Raw genomic sequence first — 20,923 nt, 5'->3', positions numbered from 1 at the left:
AGCAGTGTGAATTAAGATCATATGTAAGGCTATGGAAAACGAATCCATGCAGTGGTCCTGCTCATCCAAACTGGAAAAAATATTACCACTCAGTGGATTGCTTGCATCTTCTGAATTCATGGCCTTCGCCTACTGTCAGGAACCATGAATCAGATGGAGACAGAAATTCTGTAAAAATCACACATATTAATATAATGTTAAAAATGGTACAAATAATAAACGTAGTCAAAACATATCCAGGGATTCGGTAGCCAAAGCGGGTAGTCAGAGCAAGCCAGTAAATCAGGAAGCCAGAGATCAGCGTGTTCGAAAGCAGAAAACAGGATCAGGATCCAGAAGGGACGTCAGCCAGGCAAGTCTTTAACAGGAACACAGCAGAGAATCTCCAGATAGGTTTGACCAAGGAAAAGGCACGGAAGAAATGAACCAGGCAGTTTAAATAGCCAGAAGGGGCTGGTTAATGAGCAGGAAATGATCACCAGCTGAGCCACTGTGGAACGATTAGTGCTGGCAATTAACTGACAGCTGAGCAGCCTGAGCACTGAGAAGGGAGGGCTAAGCCCAGCCCTGACAATACTGAGTTTCCCTCAAGAATCGGAGAACCAGCTCTGCGAAACGCGTTGGATTACTCTATGCTAAAGAACTTCTCTATGTTCATGTTGAGAACAAGTATCGTTACTGGCTCTGTGCAATGTTATTCACACATCTACCTGAATATGTTTTTTATGATGCTTTTATTGATGTTTATATAAATGTAGCACCGGTACTCCTAACGAGTATGTGCTATATGTTTAAATTTAGTTTTTGCCCAAAACTGTAATGGATTTTGGGACTAATTGCATTAGATTTTACTTTGGCATCAGTTTGGCTGAGCTGTATAGAAGTTCTGCCTGGTCATAGGTGGGATTGTACACCTGTGGGAGGCTATAGAACACAGTCTGGTTGGACGCCTTGGGTACCAATCTCTGTATCGGAACCAATCAGTGGGAGTTTGTCTCACTGCTTAATCCGGGAAGGAGAACTTAAGGTGCCAAAGTCATGTGGTTCGGGGTTCCGGTCCAGAAGTTGTTGCTGACTCCGTGGTCCTGGTCCTCCTGACCAGCCTCCAGGGGTCCTTATGGCCTGGGGTGTGGATCCATCCATTTCCGAGCCTCAGAACTGGCTAGTTCAAGGCACAGTAACTGGAAGGAGGATTCTAAAGTGTTCTGGTGCTGTCTCAGGTTTTGGAGAGGCCCAGCAACTCTACATGCGACCAGAGGAGGACTCTTTGGTAAGAGAGCCACGCACAAGGTTGGCTGCTCGGTAAGAGCCTGGAAGCTGAGCTGCCATGGACATTGATTGAATCCACAATTCTTACGGTATCGCTGGACCGGCTGAAAGATTCTGGTACAGTAAGAAAAGTTCCTACTTCTACACTTGCAGTTGTAACTAAGTTTCCAAGTTTCCAACCAAGTCTGTGTGAGAGACTTTGAAAAGCTAGAATTACCTGTTGGCTGCTAAACCCAAAACTTAAGGATTTATCCAACAGTTAAAGAGTCCAGTTGTGAGCCGCTGTTCTCTGGATTGAGGACATAGAGACAGATTTATATTGAAGTCAGCAGTTCCAAGCAATTGAGCTAAACTCTACCCTGATACCCTCTATTCCCAACTTAGAGACTGAGTTTGTTCAACAGTTTTATGCAAAATAAAAATCCTAACAAAGAATTCAAGTGTCGGTTTCTACAGTTACTGGGTTATCAACCCTGGGAACCCCTAGACAAGCACAATGAGTACGAGCTGGAGGAGGTAATCGGTAAGCCCAGAAAAATTCAGCCGCTCCTTCAGGGGTCAGTGCTGCATAAATAAAAATTACATTTAAATTAATGTATTTTCTGCGCACCTCAGCAACAATCTCATATCCTTTAAAGTCCTATTCACTGTATGGGAAGGTATGACACTTCCCATTTCTTGGTTTTACAAAGGATGATTGCTGCTTGACTGGTACTAATTTGGACTGTTTTGGACTAGACTGTGGGGCTTCTTTGTTGTGTACAGACATCCTAGTCAACCAATCTCAGGGAAAGAAACAATTGTTTGTGACGGAATTTTCTGTCCTAACATCATTATTTACTTCAGCTAGGCCCAGTGAATAGGGTAGAAATATTGTGCTGCATGTTTATGTTCCACAGAACTGCTGCTCTACTGTTATACAGCTATTGTGTGTCGGTCACAACTTCCTTCTGCCATGCTATATTTGTTGGAGGTCTTCAGAGCTGCGCTGAGCATTACAATTTCTTGGGGTATAGTCAATTTAACTTAAAACTGAACTTGACTGTCACTTTAGACATCTGCATGGATGATATCTATAAGAAATACTCAAATATTAAGGGGTAGTTCATACAGCAGTTTACCATATTAAGAAGGTACACTAACCTGACCAAACACTTCCTCATTGACTGTGAATGTTAGGTCTAAAATGTCTGTGATGTCATTGTCCTTCATCCACTGTAAACTCTGATGGAACTCTTCATCTAAGTACTCCAGATCACTGAGATCACATGGTCTAGACAAACATACCAAGAAATTACAGATTTTTCACAAATGTATATACAAGGGTACATTAAACAAGACACAATGAATATAACTACAGGTTAAAATACATGAAGGGAAGAAACGGGTTATAAAGTTGTAAAGACATGATAATAAAATGTTAAAACCTGGTGTTCAGCAATCCCAAAAAAGATTCTGTCACTTTAAGATTACTGAAACATCCTGACAGGTATGAAGTGCCCCCCAGAGGTGTTTGCACATATCAAAAAGAGTATTTCCCTTTACCTACTGCTCCAGAGATGCAACAGTAAGTGAAATGGAAGCTCCTAAAAGTAAAGGGAACTCCCGACATTTTTCACTGGCACAGATGTGCCAACAGAAGGTTTTATTTTGGCTCTAGTTCTGTTCAAAGCTGTCAAATCTTGGATTTCCCATCATATTTTGTCTAGATAGCAATGGTCACCAGGGCAAATAGAGAGTGAATCCCCCCAAGAGGACACAGTATAAAGATGTCCAGAAACTTATTTTAAAACAACATTTTTGCTAGCAGTCTTACAGGTCACAGTGAATATCCTGAATATTATATACTCACAGCCTTAAAAGAGCCTTATAAAATGGTCTTGTGAAGAAGGCATCCAGAAGATACTGGTGAATGAGAGCAAGGCCAAGGATTCGTCCACTAAATCGAAACCTATGTGACAAAAATTAGAGGCAAGCATTAGAAAGCATTAGATAGCAGATATACAGTACATCTATTACAATTGGTTGGAAATACATTTTTTTCCTACAATACCCTGACAATTCAATTATTAACTGGTTAATTTATACCAATGTCTGTTAGATAAGGTATGGCTTATGGTGCCTATTATAGGCCAGAATTAAAGCCCAATTCCAGGAAATTATTACATTTCCTCAATGAGCTAAGCTAATTTCTTGCCCTGGGAACCAGGCATTTTTCACTGTTCGTTATCTTTGTGGGCACTGGTCTCCTCACTGCCCCATAAGTTTTGCTGCCTTTAGAGCCAATGAAAGAGAACAGGCTGCTGGAAGTATTGCTGTCACCAATAGAAGGTGTCCACAACAAGTAGACAGTGATGTAGACATCCAGTAAGTAAACAGAAGAAGATAGAAGGATCATCATGTGATTGTGTCTTTAGTGAAGTAAAATGGGGATTTTTATTTATTTGATATCAGTGGTTAGTTAGAGGGAGATGTGATTGGGGTTGCTAATATCTTGGAGGTGGGCTTTAATCCTTTGTTCCTTCTTGACTACACTGGGAATGGAGAGATAACAGTGGACTTTTTACTTAAAGGATATGAGTCTGCCAATTTATCAATAGTAATTCTGACATGCATCGCACAATACCTGCGATTTTGGTAGGGATGGAAAGGTAATGGGCTATAGACCAACTGCAATATGATCACATACACAGGTACAATTGCTGTCCAGGAGATTGATGTATTAGTAAGACTTACCCGTTCTATGTGAATTATTTATGTTAAACGATAATAAAAAGCTGTGGTGGGTGAGCTTTATCAATGTGCCTTATTTTTTGTTTGTTTCTTCATTTTAGTCTTGGGTTATAAACACATGAGTCCATCATATCATTTGATAAACTCTGCTGAGCTATCCATAACAGAAGTGTATATATTTCTATAGTTGAACATATGACCATACTATTGCAGTATAAACATTACATTGAGTGAGTAGTGTTGGTGGTAAGGTCATCAAATTGACAGATGGTCTGTCATAAGCAAGTGCTAAAATGTGCTTTGACAGCAACATACCAATGAAACTATCTGAAACATACCATAAAATGGGCAAGGTCTTTAATAATAACAGTCTGAGAACAGAACATTTTTGGAAAGTCTTGAAGGAAATATAAAGTGCTAATTATGTGTTTGTGAATTAATGAGCCAACCTGGCTCTCCAGATGCTGGAAAGAAGATTTATGACTTTAAGGTCATTGGATTTTAACCAGCAGCAAATTTTCATGAACTTGTGGCTCTGTACGGTAAATCCTGGCATGTCTATTGAAGATGACTTACAAGCAAAGGGGCAGTTAAATCTCATGTTATTGCTTTGATAGATGATTCAATATGCTGACTTAACTATTGGAGTTCAAGACTTGTGCAGCTTAAAGTGGCAGTAAACCCAGATGCTCTCCCCAGGTATACTGTAGAGCACAGAAGCCTCAAACATTCTATCAAACTCTAAAATCAAAGTTGCCCAAATACAGATTTTAATTTCATATGTGCAGGTCCTGCTACAGCTTTTTTTATCCTCTGACCTCTGGGTTGGTTGGAGGGACTATGCTAGAGACCTAATGGTGTTTCTACAGTTTATACCTGTCCTTCTCCCCAGATTTTGCAGAGCAGAGTGGTGTAAAAGCAGAACTTTAGTCAAAACACACATAGTGTGATTTTAGAAAAGCTCCCTAAAGGAGCGACTGTCAGTCATGTACCCTGGACTGCTCTGACAGGCATTGTTGCCTGCGACTTGGACAGCTAGGAGCTGGACAAAGAACACTTTTGTATTATCCATTACTGCTTCCAAATTACTGAAGACAGAATGCTGTAAACAGATTAAAACTGGAAAAGAGCATCATCTCATTGTGACAGTTATCACATTGTGGACATGGCTTTTCTGTCTTAATTACCCACTCTGTCAGGCTTCAGCAGAACACACTGCAGAATCTACAGAGAAAATCCGCATGTAAGCAAATTCATTTTTAAGTGCCACATTGCTTTCGCTAAACTTTTTCTCATGCCATAACACTACAATATTACTATATTATAGCCAAGTAAAATATAATAGTACTTATTTGTTATTACTAAACAGCCACCTTCCCCTAGATGTAAAATAGATAAGTATCTTCAATGCAAGTATTTCAAATTTTATCACAATGTTTAAAATTCGACTTAATGAGGAACTCTAGTCTAAAACACCAACAAGACAAGATTACATAAATAAAAATAAGTTTTGTATGTCTATCCATTTCAATCATTAGTCCATAAGCCATTAGAGGTCTGCAGGGAAGCTGCTGCCAGTCTGTAGAAGGTTCATAATTAATTATAAATACGTACCTTTGTGAAATTTTTTTTTATATTTATCACATTCAGCTATAAAAAAACATTATAATGTAAAGATATTTGCAGCTTTAAGGACCTGTTCACACCAAAAGGCGCTGCGGGAATGGCATGTCCTGTGCGTGTTTCCTCCACTGCACGTGAACATTGTGAGAGGTATGCAGGTGCCAATGAATTGTTAATAGGACCCCAAATGCATCTTGCAAACATAATATGTTTGCAGCCAAAAAATTGCCTGGTACCACAGGACCATACAGTTTGGTGCACCGTGTAGTGAAAAAGTAGAGCTTGCACTATTTTTTCTATGTTCTAGTGCATTTTTCAGCCCATTCAAATGAATGGGCTGTCAAAACTACATTGCACAGGAACACACAGGATTGCACAGGAAAGTGTGCGTTCCACTGTGAATAGGCCTTAAAATATTTATTGCAGTCTTTTTAATAATGTTGAGGCCTGCTATTATCCAACATTTCTGGCTAAATATAACTGGACATAGGTGTATCACTGTAACAAAAATGATAGCTAAATGGCTTAATCAATGTGGTCATGAAAACCATAGATATGATAGCTTTGAGACATTTGAAAAACACCTGAACTATTTTATAAATTATAAACTTGCTGCTAAAATCATATTCCAGGTTCCACTATTATCTAACTGGAATTTAGGTTAATATACAGATATAGATCTGCCTAAATCTCAAAGTTCTTAGGGAAGGAATGTCTTCAGTCTAAGGACATCAAAAGACATATTACTCAGGCTAATGGAAACTGTCAAAACAATGATCATTTCATGTCTGTTGTTAACTTACCTTTATAAATGGGCAATATACAGGAAAAATGACCTAGAAAGTTCATACAAGCAAAATACACGATTGTGTAAAAAATAGTACTTGCCATTCAAGATGATTTTCCACAAATGCAGACATTGGACTTATCTGCACAGTGTATGTGTCATTTGCTGAATACTCAAATAGGCCATAGTATGGATTGAAGAGCTCTTGGGAGAGGAGGAAGAAGAACTCTCTTGAGGGACCACTGTAATCTAGTCTAAAAAAGAAATAGAAACTAAATTTAATGACAAACTAAAAATATACTGTAAGGTGTTTCAAATGAATGTGAAACTCAGGTCACAAAGATTCCCATTTTTTCCAATGGTTTAGCGTAGATGATGGTTCCCAGGCTTCATTTGACCTGTTTGTGTTGCATTTCTTTAGATGTAGCAGGTCTTGCTGACTTGCAATTGCACTGCACCTAAAGCAGTTCAGATGCAGAGTATTGTATTTTGCTAAAAAAATCTTCTCTGCTATGTCAGCCACTCAGGACAGTATCCAGCAGCTTGGAAGGAGGCACAGCAGGGAAGGTTTTTAATAGTAGCCTTATGCAGGTAATGGGATACACAAAAATACACATGTAGCACCCTCCTAGATAGGTGCTAGGATTAGGTAACATTAGTTCTGGCTCACTGTATCCAGTGTAGCTGCATTTCCTTGTTTGGCAAATTTCGTTTTGGCTCACTGTAATCAGTGTGGCTGTGTTTATTGTTCTTGTCTGTTCTATGTTTCAGTGGCTGCAGGATTGACTGCTTCCCCCTGGCTGATCCAGAATGATTCTGGAAGTTAGTGGGCAGGAAGAGTCTAATCAGCACCTGAATATTCATACAGCCCTGGTCAATCCCTGTGCTCGGATGGTGACTGGCAGTCTGTATAATTACTCAGAGACAGAGCAGCCAGGTCTTTTTTCCTGAGGCATAGATCACAGCTTAGGCGGGCTGCAAGCCCCCTAGGCCAATCTGCCATGTGCCTGTGGGGTGTTGAGGCCTCAGTGTGGCTACCTGGAGGCCTATGCTGCTGAAAGTCGCTGAAAGCTGACTGAAGGGCTGTTGTCCAATGGTATAGTTTGGTACCATGCAGTGAAAGTGTTTTGAGGGTATTGAAAGGAGACAGCCCATTTTCAAGGATATTTGTGAGTACAGACTGGTGAGAGAGATCCTAGAGACTGTGTGCTGGTGCCATTCTTCTTGTGCTAAAGTCAGCATGTTTAAAGGGAACATTGTGTCCTGTGTCCTAAAGAGCTTATTTTGTTTAAGGTGGTAGTTTAGTCAGAAAATGATAGTGTAAGTTCACCTTTACAAAAAAATCCGTAAGGTGAACTTAAACAGGACTCCCTTTCTTGCCCCCCCATCCCGATAACCTGCCCATTCTGACCCCCCCAGTATAGCTGCCTCATGGCTGCGGCGCTTAGAAATCCCCTCAGCTTTCTCTCTTCTTCTTCCATGCTGGGCTATGTGGGTTCTGATTGGTCATGTGACAGCAATGACCAATTAGAATGCTCCTGAATGTCACTCCTGATGGGGTACGTTTAGGAGATTAAGCTCTGGGGATTTCTAAGCCCTGGAACCATGAGGAGGCTATACCAGGGCTCAGAACAGGAGATCACCACCATGCAGGTTAGCGGAACTGGGGGAGGGGGGGGGCGAGAAGGGGGTCCTGTGTAAGGTCACCTTACACATTTTTCTGTAAAGGGGAACTTACCCTTTAAATCCTGCTAGGTCAATTCAGGCTGGCCCCTTTTGCAGATTTAGCCATATACAACATTAAAAATAAGTGCATGTTTAAAATCCAGTAATACACTGTCGCACCCTGCTATGCACATGCTCAGTTTCTGTCTATTTTTTCAATTTTTTTTCTATGCTGAATTTGTAGAGGCTGTTCTGCTGGCAGCCAAAAGATTTACTGCTGTTCAAGGGCTCGGGGCTACAGCAAAATGGCAGCCTCCAGCAAGAAGAAAAAGGAGCAATGTTGGAGGCAATTTACAGCACACAATTATTATTATTATTATTATTATAGTGGAATGTATGTTCCTTGCTAAAGAACATTATTATGCACATTATTATACACTATGAAAGAACGTTGCTCAGACTTTCCAGAGAGAAATATTAATCTCATCAAGTTGCTATTACAAAGCCCAGTCCATCCTTTACTTGCACAAGGACTTGGCTCACAGTTCTACAAGAGACAGTTCAGTGTCCACAAATTGTTATGAAGGGTTACTGGAGTATCCTACCATTACCCACTACCTATCCAAGTTCTTATTAAAACATCACAAAAAGCATACCCCTAGACTGGTTAATGAGCCTAAAGAGTGACGGGAACTGTGTGTTTGGCTGCGATGAAACTACTAGGAAAAGGATCCGGGCAAATTACTTAGAAGATCCTACAGGGGTAGCGCTACACACATAAGTAATGTGTAATTAGTAACTAATGTGTAAGAAGCCCCCCTTTCCCTCAAAAAATACTAAACTTCTACATTTATTAAGCCATAGACCTGGAACAAGTAAAAGGTGGCAGTCCAGGAGCCTGCAGTTTCAAAAAGTGAGATATGGTAAGTCACAGGTTGCTGTTAAGGCTCTATCACAATTCCAGACTATACCACTTGGTGGTTTTGCAGGTAAAAATTGTTGGACCCACTATTACATGAAGGTGTCCCAAACTGTCAGGGAATTTACTAGTTTCTTTGAAACACCTTTTAACAAATAGATCATCTAATGCCATATCATTACTGCATTTCAGGTACTGTAATTAAGCTGTTATAGCCATATTAGTGACTAAATACCTAAGAAACGAGTCACATGAGTCTATCAAAAGAAAAGTAGCCAATATATGACTGCTTCTATGCTGATATTTTTAATTCAAGAGTTTAGGTTGAGTACCAAACACGTTGGTCTCATGGATCCCGTGGATCCACCTTTTTAAACAAATAAATGATATTGTTGAGTATTGAAGTGTTCTTACCCCTCCTCTCCCACAAATGTGATATATAACTTGTTCCTCTGAAGCTCTTTGCGGGAGTAAGCCATAACTTGGTTAAACGTGCCTTCCAAAAGATGATCACGCCGTATAATAAGCCTATACAGAAAAATAGTAGAGAAACAAACTGCTTAGAGAAACATACAAACATTAAAAAAACAACATAATGGAGGCCCTCATAGGAATTTCTTTGGTATTATATACTTGCTAAAACGTATTTCACATTTCATATTACTGTATATTAAAGAGCAACTTACATATCAACACCTGACCTTCTGTCACCAGGAAGGGAAAGTCTCTCCAGATGGCAAAAAAAAAAACTAGACGGAGGTTTTAATCCTCTCCCACCCTTTCCAAAACACAATATTTGTCTGAAGTTGAATATTATTACACCAAAGTATTACCATAATGGAAAAAAAACAGCAAAGTATGTTTTCTGTTCAAATGGCTCACTAGTATAGGATTGGCTAGTATGGAAAGCTTGGAACATATATATATATATATATATATATATACAAATGTAATACAAAGTATGGATATGCAGAGTGGTAGAACTGACTTATACAGACAAAGCCTTTATCACAAGCAGACAGATGCACCCCTAAACAATTGGGAACAACATCCAGGATTGAGTAAAGGAACACAGAAATATATTCCTCATTTACAGTCCTTGTAGACTCTTTCTTTTTAGCCCTTTAAGCTATAACCAGAATACCCCAGAGTTGTCAGGGCAAACGAGCCTCAGAGACAGACAGTCCAAGTAGTATTTAAATCCCCAATTGGGAAATAAACAGCTATCAATAGCAATCCTGAGCTAGTCAACAGTTATAACGAGCTATGCTAACCTATAAGATCACATTCAGGACTAGGCCAGAGATACCTACAGGTTCTTTTTAGGTCACATCATTCTGGTAGCTTACCTTGAGGGGTTGATGATAGCTTCCTAAGAATAGGCTCTACATCCACCATAGCACAAATGTACATGTGCTTTCCCTCTTTATATAATTCTCTGCTTTTTTTCCTCTGCACCCACATACAAGCTCTATGACAAATTCTGCACATAGGCCTGGCATGCTAAAGTCCAAGAGATCACAATGAGTCAGAATTAAATAATTTTGTGTGTATTAATGTGTAATTTGAGTATTAGTGCATTATAATACTGTTAAGAACAAGTGAGTAATTGTAGAGTAGATTGTAATTGTAGATATCTTTCCTTGTAGACATAGCCTCTGGTGGTAATAATTAGATTAACAAAGTATTATTAACTTGTAAGTCTTTAGTCTTTATTAATAGATAGATAGATAGATAGATAGATAGATAGATAGACAGATAGATATTTTAGAGGTCTGGACCACTAGCCAGCCGTCTTGGTAAAAGCAGTTTTTATTTCCTCAAAAGCAAAGTACTGTAACTTTTCTTTAGCATAAAGCAAACAAAAACAGTCCATACAATTCTGGTACAAAAACAAAGATTCGGCTCACCGCCAGCCCCCAAATAATACCCCCCCTTTCCCTTCTTCTCCTTTTACCTCTCTTTCGTCTCCCCCCTTCTCTTCTCCCTTACCCCCCCCCCCCACCCCTTCCCTTCCTTCCCCCTTAATGCCCTGTACACATGGTCGGACATTCCGACCACAAAATCCGTCAGATTTTTTCTGACGGATTTGGGCCCAAACTTGCCTTGCATACACACGGTCGCACAAAGTTGTCGTAAAATTTTCCCTTTCCTTCCTTCTCCTTATCCCTCCCAATTTCCCTTTTCCTTTCCCCCCCTCTCCTTCTTGTCTTTCCTCCTTCCTCTTTTCAGTCCATACATATTTACATACCCCGTATATATTTTACCCAGATTAATCACCCTCTGCATAAATCCCCCATATCTGCCATGGTGGGAACTATCGGTGGCTGATGGATTTGCTTGGTCATAGAGTCATTGGTAAGTAGTTATGCCCATTTTTTTTTTTTGCTGTTTTGTTGTACCCACCATATACCTTGTCTGATATACTATATGAGATTTATGTATTTCTTATGATTGTTAATCCATACCATTTATCTTATAGATTTATTTATCCTGCTGAAGCAGCGGTCCTATGATTGCAAAACTGTTGAGGACTGTATACATCTGTGAACATACTCTTTAACCAGTAATCAGTCTGGAAGTCTACAAGTATTGTATTGGTGTATTGGCTTTCCTTTATTGTTTTGATGAATTAATGTTGAGATTTTTATTTTTATTTGTAATAAATGAATATTTTATGATACTCAAACTTTGTGGTTGGTGCCGAGATAGTCAATTTTTTCCTTTTGGAGGCCATAGTAGACAGCTTAAGCAACTGTCCCTATTCCCCTCCTCTTTTTCCATATATACTGTTCTGGATGAACCCTTTAACTTTTTAACATTGTTTTCATAATGATTGAGGCTAATTTATCTCTGCGTTAATAAGTTAGTAAGGGTCAGACCTGGGGGGGGGGGTCTATGTAACATGCAGGGGGTCCAGAGCTGTGGGGGGTCTAAGTAACATACAGGGGGTCCAGAGATGTGGGTGGGGAGGGGGTCTATGTAACATTCAGGGGGTCCAGAGCCATGGGGGGGTCTGTGTAACGTGCAGGGGTCGTGAGCTGCAGGGCTGTGTAGCGTAAAGGGCTCCAGAGGTGCAGGGTGCTGTGTAATGTAAATGTAAAGGGGTCCAGAGGTGCAGAGTGCTGTGTAATGTAAAGGGGTCCAGAGGTGCAGGGTGCTGTGTAATGGAAAGGGGTCCAGAGGTACAGGGTGCTGTGTAATGTAAAGGGGTCCAGAGCTGCAGGAGGCTGTGTAATGTAAAAGGGTCCAGAGATGCAGGGTGTTGTGTAATGTAAATGTAAAGGGATCCAGAGGTGCAGGGTGCTGTGTAATGTAAAGGGGTCCAGAGATTCAGGGAGCTGTGTAATGTAAAGGGGTCCAGAGGTGCAGTTGTGAAGAGGGGTACACAGTAGTGACAGAGATATTGGGGATGCAGAGGTATGCAGGGGGCACAGTGGGGTGTTTTTACAATTTAACATGGGGGGGGTGCCAAATAAAGGATCCGCTGTATTTAGATCAACTATTCTGTATCGTATATCTTCTAAGAGCCCCTTTTTGCATAGTTCACACCAGCTGATGCTCCTAGTGATCTTAATGTTTTTAGAGTCTTTTTTCAATCAAATTATCTGTAAACCACATCTCCATACTAATTTCATTAACTGGATGCCAGGTGTGAAAACTACTGATTCCAATTAGTTTTTGTTGAAATAAGGGTTATATGGGTTCAGTTACTTTTCCCTCCAGCACTGTAAATGTTTAATGGGTTTGTTCAATAAAGACACAATAAATTAGAATTGTGTGTTATCAGCTTAAGCACACTGAGTTTGTTTATTGTTGTGATTAAAGCTGGCAATGGATTGATAGAATTACGAATGAAACTTCTTTGTAGATTTCTTAGGCAGGCCATAGATAATATGGTTTTCTTTCCTGCAATCAGGGACACGGGGAGCCATCTCTGCCAAGAGAACACAGTGATTATTTGCTAGCGGCTATAGCTACTGGCAGGGCCGCCCTACAATGGGACCCAGTGGGCCCATGGTCCCAGGCAGCATCTTAAGAGGGGCGGCAGTTGCAGTGACAAGTTGTACCCGTATGTTACCCCTGACGGCTGTCTCTCTTCTTTTGGTGGTATTTGATCACCTCTGCGGTTTTTGTTTTGCGCTATAAACAAAAAAGACTGACAATTTTGGAAAAAAAAACAACAATATTTTTTACTTTTTGCTATAATAAATATCCCCCAAAAAATATTTAAAAAAAATTATTTTCTTCCTCAGTTTAGGCCAATATGTATTCTTCTACATATTTTTGGTAAAAAAATAGCAATAAGGCCGCGTACACACGGGCGGACTGTTCGCCCAACTTTGTCCGTCCAACAGTTTCGGCAAACAGTCCGCTCAAAATTAGCATTGACGGACATGGCCACACACGACGAACGAACAGTTTGCTGAAACCGTGCGCGATGACGTGAACGGCACGTACGACGGGACGAAAAATACGACGTCCTATACACTGCATTATAACTTTCGGCGTGAAAATCCTTTCTGAGCATGCGCGCAACTTTGTTTGACGAACAAGCCTACACACGAGCGGACTGTTCGCTGAAACAAGGTTTCAGCGGACAGTTTTACGGAATTTCCGAAAAACCTTGTTCGTCAAACTGTCCGCTGAAAGCCCACACACGAGCGGACTGTCCGCCCAAACACTGTTCAGCGGACAAAGTTGGGCGAACAGTCCGCCCGTGTGTACGCGGCCTTAGTGTATATTGATTGGTTTGCGTCTACAAAATAGGGGATAGATTTATGGCATTTTTATTATAAATTTTTTTTGTATTAGTAATAGTGGTGATCTGCAATTTTGATTGGGACTGCAACATTGACACTATTTTGGAACTGTGCTAAAAATAGCCACTGATTACTGAATAAATGTCACTGGCAGGGAAGGGCTTAAACACTAGGGGGTGATCAAGGGGTTAAATGTGTTCCCTCAGTGTGTTCTAACTGTAATTGGGAGAACAGGGAAATGCCTTGTTTGCATTTCCCCGTTCTGCCTCTCCACACCACGATCACGGGCCACCGGTGAACATTGAGTCCGTGGGACCCGTGGTGCATGGCGGGCGCGCTCACTATCCCAAGATTACAAAGCTACATACAGGTACGCCCTTTTGCCCACCTGTGCCATTCTGCCGACGTATATCGGCGTGCGGCTGTCGGGAAGTGGTTAATCTGATTTTCTGATCAATTTTATTTTAGTTATCATTATATAAAATAATGAATGCGGGGGGCCTTTTGGTGGGTGTGATTTTTTTTTGTGGGCGGTAGCATTTCATTCTTGGGCCCAGGCAGCACAATGTCTTGGGCCGGCCCTAGCTAATGGCAATAATTGCATTCTAAAAATCTGGCATGCTGGTTGTACCAAAATCAGGCCCTGCTGAACTGGCTGAGGTTTGAACCATTTAGCCAGCCATCTACCAGCTTGAACTTCACTTACCAAAATTCTCAGAATATTCGTTTGTCTTTCAAAAGATTTTCCTCACTTTTAACATAGGCTTTACTGAATGAAAACCATAAACACTGTTAGCCCTGTGCACAGGAGCCGAAGGTCGGGGGAGAGCGGCTGGTTAAAAAAAAGTCAGACATTCGGCCTGTTCGACCGGCTTCTGATGGATGTGCATGCTGGAAGACCAGCATCCGACCGACTCCCAATCAGTGCTCTAGGCCAATGGCAAGGAGCGCTGATCAGAGTGTTCTGGCGGGCGGGGGGGGGGGCGTCCCCCTATCAGAACACACCAGCTCAGTGGGGTCGATTGCTGAACTAACCGTGCATGGTTAGTACATCGGCTCCGCTTGTGGGGTTGAAAAAACAAAAACAAACGTATAGTATGTACTGGGTTTTCGAAAAGTCGCTTGTTCGAGAAGAAATTTCTATCCTGCTCCTTTTAAATTTCTCATCATTGTGGTTGAAAATGAATGCCAATTTGACCTAGTAATGATTAGCAAAATGAACAAACTTTCTTAGAACTTTTTTCCCCAAGAATTTTTATTCGAAATTCTACCAATTTATAGCTAACTTTATTAGGATCAGATCACATTTTGGGGCAAATTACTGTAGCCAATATATATTAATGGATATATAGATCACTTTGGATAATGTATATTGTTTTAAAAGTTGTCTGTGTAATGTGCACAGCTTTAATTGCCCTCATGCTGTTTTGCTATTTTGCCATATTTTTAGTATATATGCCTGATTCCATTACCACATTGAGGACGACTCTGAAACCTGTTTACCATTATGAACCAAAAAAGATCATACTATTGCATTAGAAAATAACACCCCATCCCAAGACTAATACCTAATGCATGCAGCAGATGCCTCCTTTGGAGAGGAGAGAAGCTAATAAACTTCTAGCTTTGCCATAAAGTAAAACTTTACAGTGCAGTATCACTTACTTTCTGTCTCATAGCTTTGAACCTGGCCTGGACCCATCTACTAGTCTACATAAAAACATCAAGTAAATTAATTATTTATATCACCTCTGTTCGATCTCTGTAACTTAAATCAGAAACCTACTTGTGTTAATATAATAGAACACTGAGATGGCATGTTCAGCACGGTAAAGGGAATTATTGGGAGAAACAAGGGAAGGCTCACATAAGGGCTACTCCAAGTGGTACCCTTGAGCAATACTGTCCAAAGGGAATTATTGGTGCCCTGTGCAGAAAACTGACTGTTGAAACTAGGAACGTAAGTAATTTTTTTCTTAGATGCAGCTAATGCAAAAAAATGAATTAAAAGTTACCACTATTGCTTTGATGTAGTAAATCCTAAATGCTTGGGATCATGGATGTATCATTAAGTAATATTGGACAATAATGTGTGACTGGTGGCTGTAGTATAAGCTACTCTGCTGTAGAGAATAATAGATCAGTGAATGGATCATTGTTCAATATACGACACTCCAGCTTGGGTCACGACTCTATATTACTTTAATAATAGCCTGTGTGACTATGATGAGGACATTAGGATGTCACTTCCTTTTGGCCAGATACTATGGTTGGTTTAAAGTTCTCTGAACACTGTGCATTATAAAAATGTATAATAATGTTCACATCAATAATGCAATAATATGAATATATAATAATGCAGCTACTGTAAATTGATCCCAGGATTCCAGTTATGTAAGCCACTGAGCAATACTGTATAGTCAGTGCTATATCCATGTCAACAGGGGAAGGGAACAATACTACAGCACTAGAATAAATGCGTTTTACATTTCTGCTGTTTGAAGAATAAGCACACTTTAACTAGTATGCTAGTATAAAGCTAAGAAAAAATGTTTTAGGAGTTTGGCTTCATCTCATTTGGCTATATTTTATACTGTATATGTTAAAAAAAGAGATGAGCATTTACCAGCAACATAAGGCCTGGATCAATATTGAGATTTTCTATTTATGGAAGACTTAGCGAGCAATAAAATTTGGAAAATGGGGAAACATTCCTTATTTTATTTTAACAATAAATTATTATTCCTGACCGTTTACTATAGGGGGTTTGCTTTTATCCAGTTTTGCTTGCTCCAGTTTTTTTTTACTATATGTATAACAGGTTTAAGCTTTGCCAGCCACATCCCAACTGTGTAGTAGTTCCCTAGAAGGTTGTTGTGCATGGAACATATTGGGAAAATCTCTGTACAACTGGGTACCCATTTATTTTCTATGGAGAAACTATAGAACTACTCCGCCATATATGATGGAGAATAGGAGAATGGGGACGGTCTGTAGGGGAGAACCTAGGCAGAGCTGACAACACTGTTTTGAACTCCAGTGCAGCAGAGGCAGCGTTTTCAGAACAGTACAAGACATTAGGAATCCACTAAACTTCTGGCAGCTCAACTGTTTTTTTCTGTACTTACAGACAAAGCATGGGAAAATTTGAATTACAGAGATGTATTGCACATGTTTTAAGGATGTGTTTAAGTCTATGTTTACACAGACTTTCACTAAACCCCCATTCACACCTTTCAGCTTGTTTCCCTGCATTCGGCTATGTCTAAATATGTTCAACATGCTGAATTCCATTAACCACTTTCAGACCGGACCATTTTGCTGGTAAATGACCAGAGGTCTTTTTACACTTTGGCACTGCGCTGCTTTAACTGGTAATTGCGCGGTCATGCAATGTTGTACCCAAACAAAATTTGCGTCCTTTTCTTCCCACAAATAGAGCTTTCTTTTGATGGTATTTGATTGCCTCTGCGATTTTTATTTTTTGCGATATAAACGTAAAAAGACCGCAAATTTTGAAAAAAAATGATATTTTCTACTTTTTGTTATTAGAAAAATCCAATAAACTCAATTTTAGTCATACATTTAGGCCAAAATGTATTCAGCCACATGTCTTTGGTAAAAAAAAAGTCAATAATTGTATATTTATTGGTTTGCGCAAAAGTTGTCACATCTACAAACTAAGGTACGTTTTCTGGAATTTACGCAGCTTTTAGTTTACGACTGCCTATCTCATTTCTTGAGGTGCTAAAATGACAGGGCAGTACAAAACCCCCCCAAATGACCCCATTTTGGAAAGTAGACCCCCTAAGGAAATTGATAAGAGGCATGTTGAGCCCATTGAATATTTTATTTTTTTGCCTCAAGCGATTGAATGACAAAAAAAAAATTTTTTTTTTTTTTTTACACAAAGTTGTCACTAAATGATATATTGCTCACACATGCTATGGGCGTATGTGAAATGACACCCCAAAATAAATTCTGCTGCTTCTCCTGAGTACGGGGATACCACATATGTGGGACTTTTTGGGAGCCTAGCCGCGTACAGGGCCCCGAAAACCAAGCACCGCCTTCAGGCTTTCTAAGGGCGTAAATTTTTGATTTCACGCCTCACTACCTATTACAGTTTTGAAGGCCATAAAATGCCAAGATGGCACAAAACCCCCACAAATGACCCCATTTTAGAAAGTAGACACCCCAAGCTATTTGCTGAGAGGCATGTTGAGTCCATGGAATATTTTATATTTTGCCACAAGTTGCGGGAAAATTACAAACTTTTTTTTTTTTTCACAAAGTTGTCACTAAATGATATATTGCTCACGCATGCCATGGGCATATGTGAAATGACACCCCAAAATAAATTCTGCTGCTTCTCCTGAGTACGGGGATACCACATATGTGGGACTTTTTGGGAGCCTAGCCGCGTACGGGGCCCCAAAAACCAAGCACCGCCTTCAGGCTTTCTAAGGGCGTTACAGTTTTGAAGGCCATAAAATGCCAAGATGGCACAAACCCCCCCCCCCCAAATGACCCCATTTTAGAAAGTAGACACCCCTAAATTTAGGGGTACACTAGTGAGACTAGGTAATAAATGGCGGGTGCCCTGAAACTATAAAAAAATAACTAACCAACCAGCGTCACCTGTAACAGTTATATGGTGATCACTGGTGAAAGGGTTAACTAGGGGGCAATCAGGGGGCTTTATGCGGTAGTATATGGGGGTCCCTGGCGCTATAAAAAGCTGCGGCGAACCTAAATACCTACCTGCCTAACTAGCGTCACCTGTGACACTAATACAGCGATCAGAAAAACGATCGCTTATTAGGCTGGGTTCACACTGGAGCGATGCGGGAACGCCACGAATGCGCGGCGGGTTCCCGCATCGCATGCCTCCCGGCGGCAGTTCACACTGCCCTATGCGAACTGCTGGGAGTGTCAGTGAAATGTTAATGACACCCCCAGATCAGTTCGCATATCGCAGTGCGATCTGCAAACTTGGATCGCATGGTGTGAACACCCATGCGATCCGATTCTGCTGCGGACCAAAAAAAGGGTCCCGTGCGAGTTTGCGGCGGGTGCGGCGGGTGCGACACGAATTCAGCCATACTATCTGTATAGCTGAACTCGAATCGCACAGAGATCGGATGTGATTTGCACTGCAGTGCGGTGCGAATCACATCCGTTCTCATAAACCGCTGCAATGTGAACCCAGCCTTAGTGACACTGGCGACGGGGGGTGATCACGGGGTTAAACCTTTATTGGGGGGGTTAGGGGGGTACCTTAGAACTAAAGGGGGCTAACCCTAACTGCCCTAACAGTTATTAGTCACAAATGACACCTGCCGGGTGATCAGGGGGTTAAACCTTTATTAGGTAATAAATGGCGGGTGCCCTGAAACTATAAAAAAATAACTAACCAACCAGCGTCACCTGTAACAGTTATATGGTGATCACTGGTGAAAGGGTTAACTAGGGGGCAATCAGGGGGCTTTATGCGGTAGTATATGGGGGTCCCTAGCGCTATAAAAAGCTGCGGCGAACCTAAATACCTACCTGCCTAACTAGCGTCACCTGTGACACTAATACGGCGATCAGAAAAATGATCGCTTATTAGGCTGGGTTCACACTGGAGCGATGCGGAAACGCCGCGAATCCGCGGCGGGTTCCCGCATCGCATGCCTCCCGGCGGCAGTTCACACTGCCCTATGCGAACTGCTGGGAGTGTCAGTGAAATGTTACTGACACCCCCAGATCAGTTCGCATATCGCAGTGCGATCTGCAAACTCGGATCGCATGGTGTGAACACCCATGCGATCCGATTCTGCTGCGGGCCAAAAAAAGGGTCCCGTGCGAATTTGCGGCGGGTGCGGCGGGTGTGGCGGGTGCGGCGGGTGCGGCGAATGGCTGAACTCGAATCGCACAGAGATCGGATGTGATTTGCACTGCAGTGCGGTGCGAATCACATTCGTTCTCATAAACCTCTGCAATGTGAACCCAGCCTTAGTGACACTGGCGACGGGGGGTGATCACGGGGTTAAACCTTTATTGGGGGGGTTAGGGGGGTACATTAGAACTAAAGGGGGCTAACCCTAACTGCCCTAACAGTTATTACAGTCACAAATGACACCAATGCAAAAAAAAAAAAAAATAAAAAAAAATGACATTGGTGTCACTGTGACTGGGGGGCAGGGGTAATTGGGGGGGTGATCGGGGGGTAAAGGGGGGGTGTGAGTGTGCCTGGCATGTTCTACTGTGTGTGGGATGTGTTGGTGCAACTCACTGATCCGCTCTCCTCCGTGTCGGAACGAAAAATACCGACACGGAGGAGAGAATACATCACTTCCTCTCCTGTGTTTACATTACAGGAGAGGAAGTGATGTCACCGGGGATTTCCATTCGTCGGGAGCGATCGCGAGGGGGTGGCCATGAATGAATGGCCGTCCCCTCGTCCGGGATCGCTCCCGAACGAAAACCGACCGCCGCAGGCACCGGGCGGGGGCCCGATCGGGCCCCCGACCCGCGGGAGGCAAAGGACGTACATGTATGTGCTTATGCCTGCCCGTGCCATTCTGCCGACGTACATCGGCGTGCGGCGGTCGGCAAGTGGTTAAAGCGGAGTTCCACCCCCGCACAAAAAATTTAAAAAGTCAGCAGCTACACATGCTGTAGCTGCTGACTTTTAATAATAGGACACTTACTTGTCCTGGAATCCAGCGATGCCGGCACTCCAGCCGATGTTGATCGGCTCTCGGGTGCTGCTGCCGCCATAGTCGGTAGAGGAAACCGACAGTGAAATCTTGTGGCTTCACGGCTGGATCCTTACTGCACATGCGCAAATCATGATGTGCTCTCTAACTGGCCCAGCGGCGGTAGAAGGTGAAGGAGGGGGCCGAACTTGTGACGTATCTCACCACAGCAGGGTCCAATGTAGGTGGGAACAGGTACCTGTCAATAAAAGGTACCCACTCCCCCGAAAAGTGCCAAATTAGGCCCTGGAGGAGGAGAAGAGACTTATAAACGGAGCTTCCACTTTTGGGTCAAACTCCACAAACAAAAAAGTCCAGCGCACCACACATCACTACAAGACCCTGGGAAAGTGTAAACGACAGCCTTAGCCTGGGCTCCAGCAAAACCACACCCCCCCCCCAGCCCAGGCTGAGGCTG

The 20,923-nt window shown here is 41.8% G+C and overlaps 1 protein-coding gene across 4 annotated transcripts in view; it reads right to left on the bottom strand.

Moving 5' to 3' along the window:
- Positions 1-20,923, bottom strand: part of HECW1 (HECT, C2 and WW domain containing E3 ubiquitin protein ligase 1) — a 422,188-nt gene that overhangs the window by 28,366 nt on the left and 372,899 nt on the right. For all 4 annotated transcript variants that reach the window (XM_077491691.1, XM_077491690.1, XM_077491692.1 and 1 more), the window contains 4 exons: positions 9,411-9,524; positions 6,514-6,666; positions 3,122-3,220; positions 2,413-2,542 (listed from right to left, as the gene is read on the bottom strand). In XM_077491691.1, coding sequence (XP_077347817.1) covers positions 2,413-2,542; positions 3,122-3,220; positions 6,514-6,666; positions 9,411-9,524 — 496 coding nt within the window. The remainder of the gene's footprint in view (positions 1-2,412; positions 2,543-3,121; positions 3,221-6,513; positions 6,667-9,410; positions 9,525-20,923) is intronic.

This window comes from Lithobates pipiens, unplaced genomic scaffold, assembly GCF_037356315.1.
Source record: "Lithobates pipiens isolate NorthernLeopardFrog02 unplaced genomic scaffold, aLitPip1_a1.2 Scaffold_19, whole genome shotgun sequence".
Taxonomy (NCBI): Eukaryota; Metazoa; Chordata; class Amphibia; order Anura; family Ranidae; genus Lithobates; species Lithobates pipiens.
This window is presented reverse-complemented; position numbering and strand designations above follow the sequence as displayed.